Genomic DNA, 15,665 nt, shown 5'->3' on the forward strand with positions numbered 1-15,665 from the left:
GTATCAGTCGTTTGTTGCTCAATTCCCCGCCGAGGAAGCTGGCATGGTGGGATGGAGTTGGGGCGACGATCCATCCCCTATACTGGAGTATTAATAGCAACAGGTAAAGGAAGAGGCGCTTTTCCCTGATGATGACGGTTGAATCGCAGCCTGATCTAACCTTAAAAGGTCCACATCTGCCGCTTATTTAAAGTACCAGATATACGCTTCGCCAGGCCTTCGAGAATGAGACTTGGAATGGTCGCAATCGCCCAAGGTGGTTGTCTCACTCGGATTCTCTCAACGCATTTTCGAGACCTTCAGATCGCCCTTTGAGAACATCCATGATCTCCTTCCATGCTTTTGCTTGAAATCGATTCCCTTCCGCTCCTGTGGTGAGCGCGGTCGATTCGCTATGCCGAATTAGTGTATAACCTTCTCAGGAAACGCCGGCCAACTTACTCCAGATAACCATCGCTTCGCCAGCACCTGCCATGTGATTCCACACCCTGATACGTCGCACTGACTAGTGACCGACTCCCTTGCTCAGCTGTCCGAGCGAAAAGTTTATACATCACCCATACTACCAATCGGTGGTAGAATCTATTGTATTGTCGCCCGAGAGAGGACACGCAGAGTCCCGGGCTGACGGTGTTGATGATGACGGGGACCATCCCATTCTCGTTCCGTAAACGCCCAGCTACCGTTTTGAGAACATATTCAAGGAGAAGCTTCGAGATGCCATATTGTTTCGTACCACTGAATTTCTGCGGCTCGTTGAGATGCTCCAATAGCGGGCCCCCCGTCTGAAGACTTCCTGCTTGAACCCGGACAAATTGTTGGCTTGAGACGACTGTCAGATGCGTCGGAACCGAGACGGATGAAGAGCTCCTCAATTTCGGGAGTACCAAAAGCGCCAGCAAAGACGTAGACAGCGTGTTGACCTGCAGCGTTTCTTCCCAGCCTTCGAGCGATGTAGTATATTCTCGATTCCACAGGCCCGCGTTCAGAAGCGCCACATCCAAGTGCTTCAGCTCATTCACTCGGGCCGCGAATTTCTTGACGCTTTGGAAACTATTCATTTCCAGCTCCCATACCTGTACCGCCCCCGGCCTGTTTGTGCGTTTCTCAAGCTCCGTCTTGGTTGCTTCGCCTCGCTGCAGGCTTCGGCTGCCGATGATCAATGACCCCACCCCTAGATTTAGGAGCTTGATGGCGGCTTCGAATCCAAGTCCGGTTGTTGCGCCAGTCAGGACGACCGTCTTCCCCGCGAATGACACAGTAGGGTCTGTCGGGGGGGTGTACTGTGTCCTGATGAGTCGAATCAAGCTAGCCATGATGGGCGTGCTGGACGATCAAAGATCGAATCCAGAGGGCACCGTGTAACACGATAAAGTTATTCTCAAAGAAGCCTGGAGGTCTTGCAGGTGGAGACTTGCAGGCGGGAGTTGAAATTTAAGAGATGTTCGCGGGATTCCAGAAGATGCGCTCCATGGCCTTTGGAAAGTGTGTTTGATGTGAACCATGACGTGGAGTCAACAATTCATCGTCATGGCCACCCACGGATTTTAGCTGATTGCTTGACCCGCTCCCGTGTCTGGGCAGCCCCACCGTGCCTGAGGTCAGCATGGTTCTGCAAGATGATTCGGGCTGGATTGAAGCTCACCCAGATTTCTTCGCAAAGAGGAATAATGCGACTTTCCGCGCGTCCAATCCGGAGCTCCGAATTCAAAGGACTAACTGTGGCCATGGAGAGACACGCGGGAATCTCAGCGCGGCGCCGACCTTTTGCCTCGCCAAATCAGGCCAATATCCCAGCAGGGGTAACCTTTGGAACAATACTAATTTCACGACTCAAGAAAGAGCTCGGAATCGTCCTGTCGCCGCGCAATCTCAGAAGGCGAAGAGCGGCGACGTAAAAGTGTGCCTGAGACGTAAGGCATGAAGTGCAAACAGGCCAAACATGGTGTGATTTGTGTACCACCTTTCATCACCAGGAAACGCGTTGGATGAGAAATTGTAAATCACAACCTACACCCATTGTTAACATTACCGGGATTATTCGCTTCGGTCATTAAATGAGCGGTGTGGACTAGCCTGTATACAAAGGAAAGGCCCAGATCCTGGGATTCTGAGGCGATTTCGGTTTTTTAACTGTATCGTTTCCCGAATATATATATTAGCAGATTTATCCCTACAATTCCAGTTTCAGGAGTCCCTATTAAAAACGCTGGCCTTTTCTGTCGCTCAAAATCGCCTGGGGAAATTTCAAATGGGCTCTACGAAGCAAGAAACGGAGACTCAGGCGCCACCAGATGGCCGAACGTGGCGTCAATATTTCCCAGAAGGAGATTTATGGGTATTTGGTTACGGGTAAGTTGGCCAATATCACGCAGTCTGTACTCTCAGAAGCTGACGAATCGAAGGAGTCTGATATGGAAGCCTCCACCACACTATGGTATACCGCAGGGCACGTAACTGAGCACCGGTCCGACTAACTAAGGGTGGCAGATCAACGTGTACCGGGCTATATCGAACGCTACGTGCGACGATTCTGGCAAGCTAGTACCGACCACAGAGGCACACCGGAACTGCCCGGCCGCGTGGTAACGGTGATCGAACGGGGTTTCTGGGAGACACTGGATGACCCAGTATGCATACCTTAGCCTGACAAACGCATAAGCGTGGCGGTGGGCTTACGAAGATACAGCACGCCGCGCTCGAACCAACGTCCACAAACCGCGTCTGGGGCGCCGCGTACCATATACCTTCCTCCCATGCAGAGGAGGTCCACGATTACCTCGACGTCCGTGAGATAGACGGGTACAGCGTCCACTACACCCCCTTCCATCCCTTTACCACGAACTCGTCGACATCAGGAACCTCAGAGGAGCCGTCTTCGCCGATCACCTGCATGGTCTACATCGGGCAACCAACTAACCCTCAATTCCTGCGCGACGCAGCCCGTCGCGAGCCCCAGGATGTAGCAGAGGTCATTAGTCGAGGACATGGGCAGAGCGGGAAGAACACGGAATATCTTTATTTGTTGGAGAAGGCGCTTGAGGGGGTTGGGTTGGGGAGCGCGGATGGGCATGTTACGGATCTTGTGAAGAGGGTCAGGGAGATTGAGGGGCGTGGGGAGGCGGAGAGGGAGGAGGAGAAAGCTGAGAGGGATGTGAGGTTGTCGTTGAGTGAGGGTGGCAAGAGGGAGGATGTCGATCTAACCGAGTAGACCTGGAGAATTTGGGATCGGGTGTAGATAGGGTGTTTAGATAGGGTATTTAGCTAGACAGGATAGACATGCACTAGAATGAGCTCGGACTTGCTGATCCGGAATCTACGGGCGAGGGCTGGGGAGGTGGTTACTTGGGGGCGATGTGAAGTTGTGCGACGTCGATCATTTGTCAATGACTATCTACAGGTGCAAAGGACTGACCAGTGAAATCACCTCGGTTGAACAAAATGTTTCCACCCACAGATGCAAGAATTGAGCGTGGGCCTATATTTTATGTTTTGAGAGGTCTCAGCAGGAAGCCGAATGTCCCCGAACGAGAGGAGATTCATGACCGAGCACGGCGGGAGAAACCTTCAGGCTTGAAAACCCCCGGCTATATAAAGGTAATCTTTGACCCATGATGGGCCACGTTAGTTGAGTAACGCTCAATGGCCGCATGTGGGTGGTGCTGTCCGGATCCAAAAGTCGTATGTACCTGAATGGTGAGTCCTACTCTCATCTACTCGCAAGGTCGCCATCATGTGGGATGCCAGATTAGATATCAACCACTAGCTGAGGGAAACTGAAATTCAAAAGCAATCCAATGCGGGTAAATATCTTGACCAGGGAACATGAGAATCAGCATTATCTTTCCAAGAGCGTCATCAACCATCAAACTGGGGTTCATCGATCGTATCTCATGGTCGGCAGTCTGTAGTAGGAGGAAACGGCGTCTTCAGCGATAAAAAGCCCCGGTTGATCTGTCTCAAGGACCAGCTTGGCTGTTACGCCAGCCTGTTCGTAGTGTTATTTGAAGCCACGTGGGATTGAATTAGCAGGGACGTACCACCGGCACCACCTCCACGATATGCCTGTCCCTCCGGACGGTTGTAGCCACCACGGCCCTGGAATCCTCCATTGCGGGGATTGGGTCGCTCCGAAGCTTTGTCAACTCGGATGGTACGGCCATCGAATCTGCATGTGGTAAGGATCTATATTTCATACGCGCGGACTGGTAAGGCACTTACTCTTGGTTGTTCATGGCATTCATGGCAGCGTCTGCTTCAGTTTCACTGGCGAAGCGAACGAAGCCGAATCCCCTGCTTCGCTGAGTGTCGTGGTCCTTGACGACAACCTGTTGCTTGTGAACACATGTCTTGAGAGGGGTTTGGAATTAAGGTTTGAGCTTTGAACGGAACACGTACGGCTTCCTCGATGGTTCCGTACTGGGAGAAACCGTCGCGAAGAGTCTCATCGGTAGTGTGCCATGCGAGGCCGCTAATATGGGGGGACTGTGTGTCAGTTGCGGGGCCATCGATCCGATGAGAAAGGAGAGGGTGTGTCATCGAGGATGGATGACCATAAGAGACGGATGGACAGACCCAATGAATAGCTTGGCCATCTTGATGTCCCGCTGTGGTGAACGAGCTGGCTGGTAGCTAGGAGTTGAGGGAAGTTAGAGTAGCGGCGACTACCAGATGGATTGCAACAAAGTTCGGGACCACAGAAAGCAAACGCAACAGATAAAGCTGCGATGAGGGGATGGAGGAAGGAAGATGAAACTCTGGGAGGGAAAAAGAATTTAGTCAAGAGGGGGTGGCACTAGCAGGACTGGGGACGGAGTGAAGGTTGATTCTCAGCCCAATTCTTCACTTTATTTTTCCATTCACCTCACTCGGGTCAAGCTCTCCAGCATTATTGCCGACGAGGGAGCAGGCAAACGCGAAAGATCCAACCCTCCGGATTCCATTGCAGAGGGCTGAGCACGGGGAGGAAGCTACAAAGACTCAGGCTGCTCGACTGCAGCAGCAATCTGCACAGAAACTTGCCTTTTCTCCACGGTTGAGGCGACAGGCAGAAAACGGGAAAGACGACTACAGCCGACGAGGGCGGGGGGATGGGATTGGCGGCACAGTAAGTGATGGTGGGCTGGCTGGCTGGTGGAGGGAAAAAAACACAGATGGAGCTGCAGAGATAACCACAAGGTCCCGGAGGGGCAGCACTCTTTGAGTCTAGCCGTTGTTTTCTTGCCAATGAACTCCCAGTATTCTGCCCAGGTGCCCTTTTTTCCATCTCGTCACATTCTCCACGACGAATAGGACGCCTGAGATTGGGTGAATTCCTCATGTCCTGGGAGGAAGGCGACGTCCGGAGTCGAGATGGCGGGGTGATGTCTGCTGTTCTCCCACTCGCCGTTCCTCTTTTTCCCCTTTTGTTCTCTGTTGCGGCCACGATTGTCCTCGCCTTACTCGGTTTGCGTTAGCGGGTCTTTTTAGCTGAGACCAAGCCTGCACATGCAGCGCAAGGCCAGGTTTTATCGCTATCAAGCTGCAAACTTTATGCTCAGTATGAGATGTCTAGACCACCCAAGAGATGGCTAGACCAGATGCTTCAAAATGCTGCTCTAGTTTCTTTTCGTTTATCCAACAGATCTATACTCAAATCCCCCAACTTCAGATCCAGAAATCCTCTCAAGAAAGACTCACTCGAGTGATTTTGAGACTCACGCACGCTGCCTAAAATACTCCTAATCCAACAGAGCCTTGCACCTGAGAAGGAGCACACTGTAAGACAATTATTTCATGGTGGATTGGAGTGGATTCACTCAAAAAATGCCGACTTTCACTGTCAGAAATCAGACAACAAAATGTTGGTGTCCTGTCCCTCACCCATTATCTAGGCATAAAATTCTTCCATCCCCTCTCAGTTCTGTCGTTCGCTACTATTTCCCGCAGCCTTACACCAATAGCCAGGTCGTCGTTGCAAATGGATGAGCCAAGAAAGAAGCTGATTCTCGGGCCTCTCAAACGGGACGCCCTGGAGGAGTCTAGCAGATCAAAAGGTGAAAAAAAGGCTGGAAACATGGCGAACGGCGGATGACTCTTGAACGAATGATCAAGCCAGGTCCACCAGACATCCACCATTTTCGAAGATCATAGAATGGCATTGAGCATGGTCAGGCCAATATCAAATTGGGATGAGAACAGACGATATGACCGAGCCCACTGAGCTGGTACTCGAGATAGACAGGGCAACCCTGGGGTGGGGGATGTACATAGTGACGGCGAGGATTCGACAACGCCGGGCTTGTGACCACCGGAGCCGTTGGAGGCGCATCGATGAGGGGGGTTGGAGTGTGAGGAGTGCCATCAAATACTCCCAGATTTCACACGGGAATATCCACACTGCAAATTACGCGCATGCAGATGCTGCAAACATAACAGACTATAGAGATCTCGATGCACCATTCGGATCTAACGTGGGTCATCTGCGTCGGCTTTGAAGGGGAAGGGGGAAGGAAGTATCATAAGAGGCCTGAGGCTCTCTCGATCTGGTGACTGAATAGTTAACTCTTCACTGGGACGTACGGCCTTTTTTCCTGATAAATCTATCCGCCGCCATATTATGAAGGATGCCCGATGCTACTTCCCTGCCTTCTTTGAGATTCGGTGCTCCTTCCTTTATGCCTAACGGTACCTTCACTTTCCCGCCAACAGCACTGCGCTCTGTCGAACCACGATAAGAGAATAATCCTGTCAATTAAACCGATCAATTCTTCCTGAACTTCAGTTATCTGACTGGATGGGTGTTGTAGAACAGAAGAGACTTCTTAGCTGGCTCTCGCAACTGGACGAGGCGGAGCCGGCTATACCACAAGGGGACGGTCACCCTTCTACAAGATATACGTTTGATGGTACACGTCAAGCTCCTATGCGTGCATCCCACGTTTTGAGGATACATTAGACTCATTCTTATTAGGTATACCAACAGAGAAGCAGATCCTCAATACGGGAGTCACTCACGCAGGCGCACCAGATTATCAACGGGGAACTCATCTTGGACTTGAGAGCCTTCAAGAACCATGTCTACCAGCTCGCCCTAGGACAAAAGGTACCAACTCCTATATATCAAGAAAAGAGAAAAATGGCTATGAGCGCATCCCAAGATCGAAAACAAAGGAGGACCGATACGAATACAAGCGCAGAACCTCGCGAGTGAAGGGGCAGCGTTGCGCAACTTCACAGAGAAAGAAAACACCAAAACCGAAAAGGAAGCACACTGTAAACGAGGAATTTCATGCTCCCAATGTACCACCAACTCGCTTGACGGTATATTAGTTTTGAAGGTCAACGAAGTGTAAATGCTAACAGAAGCTAGTTACATTCTTCCCGGAATTTGGGTATCTTCAACAGAGGGAAACGGTCATCGCCTATTAAAACTCGCGGTAGGATGATCTACTCATAAAATGTGGGCTTCTTACTCATTCATACCAATTTTATCTAGTCCTCGATCATGGCTTCTCCGAAATTGATTTTCTAAATAAACCGTCTGCAATCGAGCCCAGGATGTGCATGCCTGAGTACAATGGTGAGATCCAAGGTTTTCGACAAAGCGACAATGAGCCACGATCCGAATCATTGAGACCAGGCATAGAAGAGAGCCATCGAAAATGCACACCCAGCCATGCGATGGAGCAGGGAGATCCTACTGTATACCCTGGGTCTGAGCTCCATCACCCTTCGATTATGGATACAATACAACCGCCGTTCACCCAAACTACGGATCAAATCATCCAGAGTAAAAAGCAAGGAATCCAGACGGAAGCTATAAAATGCCCTAAGGCGGGACACGACGTAACGAGTTTAATTCCGAACTTGGAGGGTGAGTCTCGCATCGTGCGGCTCGGAGTCTTCGACCTGCCCACGTCAGACGGCGTTGAGAGAAGCCACTCCAATAAATACTTTTCCTTGGAAGAACTCAAAAGTCTGATGCAACAGAGAATTTCTTCAAGAAGGCCAGAGGACAAAGACAATATGACAGCCTGCACACCCTACTCACTGGACTCCCCGCAGAAACGCAAATGTGAATCAATCTGCAAAGGCACAATTACTTCAGGGGAAGTTTTTAGTAAAAGGAGGAGGGTCTGTGAAGTGAGCCGGAGGCCGGATAGCAAATTAACTGACGGAAGTACGAATTCCCGGACCAGACTCTTGAATCCTTCTTCCCTTCTTGCTGGGTCCATTGAGGTTCCATTAAATGAGGGATTCCTCAAAAACGATGACATTACTGGCGCCATAGAGGGGCAAGACTCTCAGCCTCAGCGCCCTTGCTTCGACGTGGGGTCGGGTCTCATCCATGACGAGGATACATCTTTCATCTCTCATGCCTTCGAGGCCGCGTATAAGGCAATCATGCGGTCAGAGCGAGATGCCATGGATGAGTTATCTGATTTCGCGCCTTCGAGAAACAGCGGTACAAATTCGGACGAAGTGAATCTTGCCTCTATCTTGCAAGCTCCTTGGGGTTTAGACGGCAGGACGACATCGTACGCTCCTCCTAGTGGGCAGGAGATTCCTCTCGTGCGTGCTAGCCTAGCGCCTGACATGACACGGGCTCAACAGCGTAGCCAGCAGCATTTATACCTTGGGACTTTGTATTCAAACCAAGCGCCCTATTTTTCCATAGAACAAGATTTCGCACTGGGGTTCAGTGGTGCGTCTGAACGGGCGGAGCGTGATGGCAAGAAGAATCCTGATATTGGTCCTTTGCAATACTTTTGGCGGCGTAACAAACTGTACTGACAATGGGCAGGGCAAGTTGTCTTTCGATTTCTTGGTGTGTTTGCCTTGTGTACATAGGCTACCTGTTGTGCAAGGCACTGTCTTTGGCGAGCTGGAAACTGGAGGATACCAAAGTAGTCCGATTAGTGCTCATTGGCTCAGGCAAGTTACTGCTCCCAAGCGGCTTCTCGGTCAAGTTATGCAACTGATTTGCCCCTCGAAGGATTTCAGCGCCCTTGAAGTCCATTGCTTTCGTGTCTGGGACGGCTGCAGCAGCCACAAAACCGCAGCCCGAATATTGGGAGAATGCTCTTTCACGCTTGACTCCCAAATTTCTCGAAAAGCCTTGTAATATTGCGATCGACACTGCAACAGGATTGCGTATTGCCTTTTTTTGACCCGTTGGATTGGGAGAGGAGGAGGCTGGGAGCACAAACCGCTTCTCGAGGAGGGGCCGGCTCGAGCCTTGGAAGTCAAGACTGCTCTTAATGGCTGCAGGTTTGATTTCTTCGACCCGAGCGAACGGTAAACTAATGCGGCCCGAATGCTAAAACCCCGCCGGACTCGTTTTCTTGGACCTTTGCTTTTTTGTGCCTTTCCCATCCATCCATGGCTCCCTCGACCGCCTGAACAGGAAAGAGACCCGGTCTGCCTGTGGCAAAACAGAGGAGGACGGCTTCCTGGGAGGCTGCCAGGAACGGGAGGTCGAAACTCGTTCCAATGTTATGGCTCTACGAGCCCGCCTTTTCGTTCCATATTTAGTAGTTTGCTGTCGTCTTTATTCCCCATCGAAACACCGACCCAGGAGCCTGGTTCTCGGGACTCGGGCGCCTACCTGTCAAAAGAGGCATTTTCCTGACCAGTCTATGACTCTTTCCTCCTGCATGGCTGAGGCAAAACTCTCCATGCGCTGCAGGTGAGATTGAGAGGGGCAACCCTCTTTCCTACCTTCATCAAAACATGCATCAGATCACTGGATATTCTGCCAGGCCTCCTCCAGTCGTTGTTGTCGACTTCACCGCACAATAAGCCCAAGAGCAGGGGTTGTTCTAATCGTCGACTCTATGAGACACCTGCATGGGATCCTGAACTCTACGCCGAGAAGAGGCTTCGGTCGTACTTTCGCTTTTCGGCCTTATCTTCTAGTCTCAGGCCCATGAACGGCCTCCTTGTGGCTAAAGTGCAACCACCGGGTAGGTTGCACCCCGTCGTCAGTACTTGTGCGAACGGTAACCGCGTACGCCCTACGGTTGAGCGGCTCTAGGAATGGAAAATAATGTATAAACGAGTTTTCCTATACTTTATAGTGCCCATATTTCCACTTCTCATGCTCGTTTGGCCTGCCACCGCTATCCCACACACCGAATCCTATATTACTTCTCGCAAATTCTCCAAGTCCATCATGGAAGCTTCGCTCACTCAACTCCCGTTGACCACATTTAACCTCATCCTCCACAACTACTATACACAACGTGTGAGTATCAATTACCATGTCCAATCCTCCTAGCATGTGCACACAAACGAATACTAATCCGAACTTCCCTCCCAAATAGCAGGATCCGATTGTAGCTGTCAGATCATGGGTAGAGAAGCTCGCGGACCGAGAGCCGATCAATCCGTCGTTCTTAGAGCTGCAAGATTGCCATGATATTATGGAGAAAAGTGAAGATCCAGAACTTCTCGATCTGCGCGTTCAAACTTCTGCGCTTGTCTGCGGCGGACCGAGGCAGCCTCAAGCTCCGCCAGCACCCGAACACGTTCGTGTATCGTGCGAGTCCGATAGAAGACTTCTTCACTCGAGGAGGCGGTAATACAGGATACTTCAGCTGTCTCGCTTCACCGGCGTGGGGTTTGATATGGGTGTATAGAGCGGATGGAAGACCTCGGCGGTGGAACGCACAGCCATGTATACGTAGCTGGAGACCGCGGCGATGGAGCACCGGAAACTCAGGTAGATAGAATCGTTTGGAGTGCGAGAGGTCTTAGCTTGGCTTATATGCAATTTTGTCACATGTGTGACACATACATCCCACTTACAGTCCCCGCCCTATCCATCCGCTTCTTAGTCAAAGGATGGAGAGACTCAAAAGAGTCAATATAAATTTTGCGTTCGATTGGGTATAAATTAGCGTAGCACGTTTGTATAGACCTCACTTCCGACAGGCGAATCTCCCCCACAAATTCCGAACAACGCCGTGCTTTCAATGCGAGTCTGTGACTGCATCCGTCCTGAGCCTCAATTCAAAGACTCCTGATATAGCCGCAGCCAGCCATATGATACAAAGCTCCGCAGAGAATATGACTGTTCCCCGGAGCACAGTTTTTAATCTGACGTCTGATCAGGCGGCAAACATGGCGCCAGCCCTTACTGGTCCGAAACACGAGTTCATATAGACCTGGTATAACCTGGTTATATCACGTCCCCGCTCAAAGCGACGCAGACGCCTTCACACTCCTGTCTAAGGCACTCTTCTCGACCGTAAACCCCTCAATCGGATACTTCCACTCCATGAACCTCGTCCAACCTATCCACATGATTAGCTTTTATCCCTCAGGTTCCTCAATTTCCCTATGTAACACATATACCCCACCCCCGCTTCAAAAAATCCAAATGAAGAACAGAGATAGGTAGGGACAAACATAAAGATAGACATACTCCAATAGGCACACTTCCTCCCTAAATACTTCCCAATAAAGGGGACAAGCACCATCGTCAAGAGCAGCTCGAGCTGCTCAATGCTCTCCTGCCACTCGGCCTCTGCATCTGAGTAATCATCGGATAGTGTGGACTCGAGGTCTGACGCTGTGGTTGATTCCGAGGGGAGGGAGGCGACTTCGTCAGTTGTCGAGGAGGTGTAGGAGCGGGATCGCGGGATTATGTATGCGGATGTTGTGAGGGAGGGGGTTGAGGTTGTCGGAGACGGCGAGTCGAAGGACATGGTGGTTATTATATAGGGTGAATGGTTGGTTGAGGGCGAGGGCTTTCGTCGACGCGGATGGAGGACTCGGGGCTGATGTTGAGGCGCGGAGGGTGATGGAGGATGGTTCCGGTTGGGGAGAAGGATGGGAAGGCGATTGGACACACGGGATTCGGGGAAAAAGGTGTGGTAATAAGATTGTTCCAAGCAGTGGCCTGCCTACCACTTGAACAATCGCCGTCTTAGGGAGCTCCCCAGGTATAGAGGTCGACCAGAGAAGGTGAGACGATGAATATGTTGTAGCCTTGCTGCCTGAGGATGCCACAACTGCTATCACGTGTTTGAATCTGTGGTGGTTCATACCCAGAACCGGGGACAAGAGTTGAGTCATCTGCCCACGTGACCCTCCTCCGCGATAATCGCCTCTTCATCAAACTCAAAGCAACGACGGAAAGGCAAGATATCAACCCTCGATCATTATTTTGCAAGAACATCATCTGCGTCGATATCGGGTAAGATATTATTCTTTTCTTGAGCATAGGGCGGAATCGCTCCATACCACACCTGTCTCGAGTGCTCCGAATATGGCGGAGACTGTACGTCACAACCCCTGTTTTCTCTGTCTGCATCTTTACCGATCGATCGCCCACATACATTTTCTTGTGCACTTCCCAGCAGTTTGTCAGTCGTTGAGCGAGTCGCGACTTACTGTTTCTATCCTCCGCCCCCACACGCTGGCTTACATTGTTACGCCTTTCGAAAATCCCTACTTTTCGCACCTTCTGCACTTTATCCGCTTTCCCTTGAAAACTTCTTGGCATTCGTTCCATTTTCTTTCCTTCCCCCCACTAACATTCTCTCTGGGCTCAGGTCGAACCAACGATCCAGAAGCAACGCAAGTCAGTCGCGTTCAGTGAGGGAACCGTCATCATGGATACGAACGGCGAGGTCACACAGAAGTTGGAGAAGCCTGTTGAGGAGCAAGGTATGCGGACAATAGCAGCCCACCGCCACATCACCCATCCTCCACCAGCACCTGGACACAGCGGAGCGATCTAACACGCCTTGGAACAGCAGACAAGTCTGTCGATGAAGTAACCGATTTATTCAAGGGCCTGTCCAAAAAGAAGAAGACCAAAAAGCCCAAGGATGGCGAGGTTGGCGACGACGAAGCCTCCCCCGCGGCCGCGGACGGCGAATTCGACCCCACAGCCCTGAAAAAGAAGAAAAAGAAGCCCAAGAAGCTCGACGCCGGCGATTTCGAAGCTAAGCTCGCCGAGGCCGGCATTGCGGAGAAGGAAACCGAGGAGAAGGAGACAGAATTGCCGGAGGGCGACCTTGAAGCCGGCACGGGTATCTGGTCCCACGACGCAACTCATGCTATCCCGTACTCGCTGCTCGTTTCTCGATTCTTCTCCCTGATCCAGAGTCACCACCCCGATCTTTTGTCGAGCGGGACGAAGAGCTTTAAGATTCCCCCACCGCAGTGTCTGCGTGAGGGTAACCGGCGTACTATCTTCGCTAATATTGCGGATATCTGCAAGCGGATGAAGAGATCCGATGACCACGTTATGCAGTTCTTGTTCGCGGAATTGGGTACCAGTGGTAGTGTTGACGGAAGTAGGCGTTTGGTTATCAAGGGTCGTTTCCAGCAAAAACAGATCGAGAATGTCCTCAGACGGTATATCGGTACGATTACAACCTCTCTCCCTTTCTTTATTTCTTTCATCTAGTTCCAGGGCCTAACAGAAATAGTCGAATATGTCACCTGCAAAACCTGTCGCAGCCCCGACACAGAGCTCAACAAGGGCGAGAACCGTCTGTACTTCGTCACCTGCAACTCGTGTGGATCTCGTCGGTCTGTCGCCGCCATCAAGACCGGTTTCCGTGGCCAAGTCGGCCGCAGAAGGAGGCAGGGTTAGGTTTAGGCTTCGTAGGGATATTGGTGTTTCCAGAGGGAGAGAGTTCTTCGCTATCTTGCTCTCGGCGAATGAAAGTATAGCTTCTTGGCTCTCTTCTCGCTTCTCTCTTTCTTCCATGTAAATGCATATTTACCTTTTGATTTATCTGGATCATGGATGTCTAGGGTGGAATGGAATGGGATGGGACGAGGAAGGGAAGTTACGGTGGATGGAATGACTCAAAAGTAAGATACGACGTGAAGATATCTTTAGAATGGCATGATAGGAATACGGAATGACGACACGCCTATAGGATACTAAGCAGGTTCTCTCCCTTTTACATGACCTATGTAGTGGTTCCGTGTAGGATCGCAAAATCAGCGTTTTAGCAATGTACAGACATGCAACGAAGTGAGAAAAAAAAGGCACGACCATTCCAGGTGACTAGTGGCAGGATTTAATGTAGATCTACATAGACAGGAGGATATACATAAGAAACGTCAAAATACGTTCGGAAGGCGAAGCTGGTTAGTGCAGTTTCACAGCGCCAATCTGCATAGCAAATGCGGCGACGTTTCGAGTTTGAACATATACAGTACCAGGTCCGATGAATTTGCAAGCCAGACCCTCTCCTGCACTCATGTTGGAGATGATACCGCCGGAGGCGACGCGCTCGAGCTTGTACTGGCAGTTCCAGGCTACAAGGTGACCATTGTTCACGAAATACGTTTCGCCTTCTGCGAGCTAGATAGATCGAGGCCATTAGTATTTTGAGTTCCCGGCTGTATAGAGGAAGAAAGATTTGGGGGGTGGGCTTACGTCTTTTTTGATAATGGCGCCGAAACTCTGGATCCAGAGCAAGCCGTTGCCCCAGAACCTATACACGAAGAGCCCCTCTCCGGAGAAGAAGGTCTTCGCTAGGCCTTGTGTTTTGTGGTCGTGGCTAATACCGCTTGTGGCGGCGAGGAAAGCGTCCCTTCCCACCTTCCACTCTTGTCCGTCACTCATGCGGAGGACTGATATATCACCAAGCAATGTTGGGGCAATCAAGAGTTCACCCGGCCCCGTGTACGTCGACATAGCCATTTCGCCCCCTGCGAAGAACTTCATCCACCCAAAGGACAGGGTACCCTTGAGCGTCATTGTGGGAGACATGCCAATCATGACACCTATTCCACGGTTAGATCAACAAATTGAGGAATACGCGGCACGCCACGCAAAGTGAGAAATGGAGAACAAACCGGGCTTCACCTGCAGTGGGCATCCTACTGCCAGTTGCAGGGTCAGTAGGGAATTGGTGTCGCGATGGCTGATGCGGTAGCTTCCACCATTGAAAGTTCCCACATCGTCTGCGGATGTGGAAGTAGCTCCCGTGAATGCTGCGCCGCCCAGCGATTGTGACGTGTGCTGCGATGCTTGAAGTGGCGGCGACTGAGCCATTGCGGCGTAAGCCTTCTCGTTCACCGGAGGTGGTGACTGCGGGGGAGCCGCATTGGCAGCAAATGCAGCAGCATTGTGGCTGGCGTAGGTCTTCTCGCTTGCTGGAGGGCTTACGGAAGGTGGAGGGGGAAACTCTGTCTGCGGGGGAGGCTGATGCGTGGGAGGGGGTGGGTAGCCGAAGTTCGGTGGTGGAAAGCCGGGGGAGGGCTGGGGGTAGCCGGAGGAAGGCTGAGGAAACCCAGGAGATGGCTGAGGGGGTGGTGGGAAAGCTACGCGAGTTGTGAGATGCGCTCAGATGGAGACTTTCAGCTCTCGGCACGTACATTGGGGATGTTGAGGTTCTGTCGGGGCCAAGCTTAGCATTGAGAGACTTCTGATGTGGAGATAAACCTACGAGGGTATGAGGCTCCCTGCGTTGGAGGGGGTGGGTAGTGGACTGGTTGCTGTGACATGGCAGCGAGCCTCCGCGGGTGCTCAACGTGCTCAATGTCTCCTGAATCCGTAAGGTTGACCTGATGAGCAGTGGTTGTTGCAGAGCACTGACACCGAGGGTATCTCGTACTTCTGCTCCGAAGTTCTGGGCTGCGAAAAGAAGGAATCGTTGAGAGAAGCGCCGCAAGAAGTCGTGCTGAATTTAAAGCTCCCAATCTCA

At 51.3% G+C, this 15,665-nt stretch overlaps 8 protein-coding genes across 8 annotated transcripts; 3 read left to right on the top strand and 5 right to left on the bottom strand.

Annotated features, from left to right (window-relative positions):
• Positions 1–265: 265 nt before the first annotated feature.
• On the bottom strand, positions 266–1,316 carry BJX67DRAFT_382498 (putative short-chain dehydrogenase/reductase family protein; the record flags this gene model as incomplete). The annotated part of the gene is made up of 2 exons (XM_071033252.1): positions 266–392; positions 442–1,316. 2 exons carry the CDS (start codon positions 1,314–1,316, stop codon positions 266–268), a joined length of 1,002 nt encoding a protein of 333 aa, XP_070884791.1.
• A 691-nt stretch (positions 1,317–2,007) lies between these two features.
• BJX67DRAFT_357434 (gamma-glutamylcyclotransferase) lies at positions 2,008–3,374 on the top strand. Its single transcript, XM_071029491.1, has 4 exons — positions 2,008–2,352; positions 2,406–2,437; positions 2,491–2,630; positions 2,690–3,374. The coding sequence occupies exons 1-4, from the start codon at positions 2,252–2,254 to the stop codon at positions 3,209–3,211; spliced, it is 795 nt and encodes a 264-aa protein (XP_070884792.1). The 5' UTR covers positions 2,008–2,251; the 3' UTR covers positions 3,212–3,374.
• On the bottom strand, positions 3,367–5,275 carry BJX67DRAFT_357437 (RNA recognition motif domain-containing protein). Its single transcript, XM_071029492.1, has 4 exons — positions 4,576–5,275; positions 4,399–4,471; positions 4,222–4,328; positions 3,367–4,168 (listed from the first exon to the last, which is right to left on the bottom strand). Exons 1-4 carry the CDS (start codon positions 4,593–4,595, stop codon positions 3,979–3,981), a joined length of 390 nt encoding a protein of 129 aa, XP_070884793.1. The 5' UTR covers positions 4,596–5,275; the 3' UTR covers positions 3,367–3,978.
• On the bottom strand, positions 4,408–5,547 carry BJX67DRAFT_156416 (uncharacterized protein). Its single transcript, XM_071024861.1, has 3 exons — positions 5,023–5,547; positions 4,576–4,757; positions 4,408–4,471 (listed from the first exon to the last, which is right to left on the bottom strand). Exons 1-2 carry the CDS (start codon positions 5,318–5,320, stop codon positions 4,633–4,635), a joined length of 423 nt encoding a protein of 140 aa, XP_070884794.1. The 5' UTR covers positions 5,321–5,547; the 3' UTR covers positions 4,408–4,471; positions 4,576–4,632.
• Positions 5,548–6,361: 814 nt separating this feature from the next.
• BJX67DRAFT_156390 (uncharacterized protein) lies at positions 6,362–8,861 on the top strand. Its single transcript, XM_071024860.1, has 5 exons — positions 6,362–6,642; positions 6,789–6,887; positions 6,953–7,302; positions 7,352–7,418; positions 7,478–8,861. Exons 1-5 carry the CDS (start codon positions 6,606–6,608, stop codon positions 8,773–8,775), a joined length of 1,851 nt encoding a protein of 616 aa, XP_070884795.1. The 5' UTR covers positions 6,362–6,605; the 3' UTR covers positions 8,776–8,861.
• Positions 8,862–10,846: 1,985 nt separating this feature from the next.
• BJX67DRAFT_357449 (uncharacterized protein) lies at positions 10,847–12,005 on the bottom strand. The gene is made up of 2 exons (XM_071029493.1): positions 11,411–12,005; positions 10,847–11,279 (listed from the first exon to the last, which is right to left on the bottom strand). Exons 1-2 carry the CDS (start codon positions 11,691–11,693, stop codon positions 11,182–11,184), a joined length of 381 nt encoding a protein of 126 aa, XP_070884796.1. The 5' UTR covers positions 11,694–12,005; the 3' UTR covers positions 10,847–11,181.
• An 85-nt stretch (positions 12,006–12,090) lies between these two features.
• Positions 12,091–13,924, top strand: BJX67DRAFT_156548 (translation initiation factor eIF2 subunit beta). The gene is made up of 4 exons (XM_071024863.1): positions 12,091–12,268; positions 12,543–12,657; positions 12,750–13,361; positions 13,428–13,924. The coding sequence occupies exons 1-4, from the start codon at positions 12,257–12,259 to the stop codon at positions 13,592–13,594; spliced, it is 906 nt and encodes a 301-aa protein (XP_070884797.1). The 5' UTR covers positions 12,091–12,256; the 3' UTR covers positions 13,595–13,924.
• A 1-nt stretch (position 13,925) lies between these two features.
• BJX67DRAFT_156526 (AIM24 family protein) lies at positions 13,926–15,338 on the bottom strand. The gene is made up of 3 exons (XM_071024862.1): positions 14,815–15,338; positions 14,393–14,742; positions 13,926–14,317 (listed from the first exon to the last, which is right to left on the bottom strand). The coding sequence occupies exons 1-3, from the start codon at positions 15,011–15,013 to the stop codon at positions 14,102–14,104; spliced, it is 765 nt and encodes a 254-aa protein (XP_070884798.1). The 5' UTR covers positions 15,014–15,338; the 3' UTR covers positions 13,926–14,101.
• Between the last annotated feature and the right edge of the window lie 327 nt (positions 15,339–15,665).

This window comes from Aspergillus lucknowensis (assembly GCF_044049455.1).
Source record: "Aspergillus lucknowensis strain CBS 449.75 chromosome Unknown BJX67scaffold_29, whole genome shotgun sequence".
In the NCBI taxonomy this organism is placed as follows: domain Eukaryota; kingdom Fungi; phylum Ascomycota; class Eurotiomycetes; order Eurotiales; family Aspergillaceae; genus Aspergillus; species Aspergillus lucknowensis.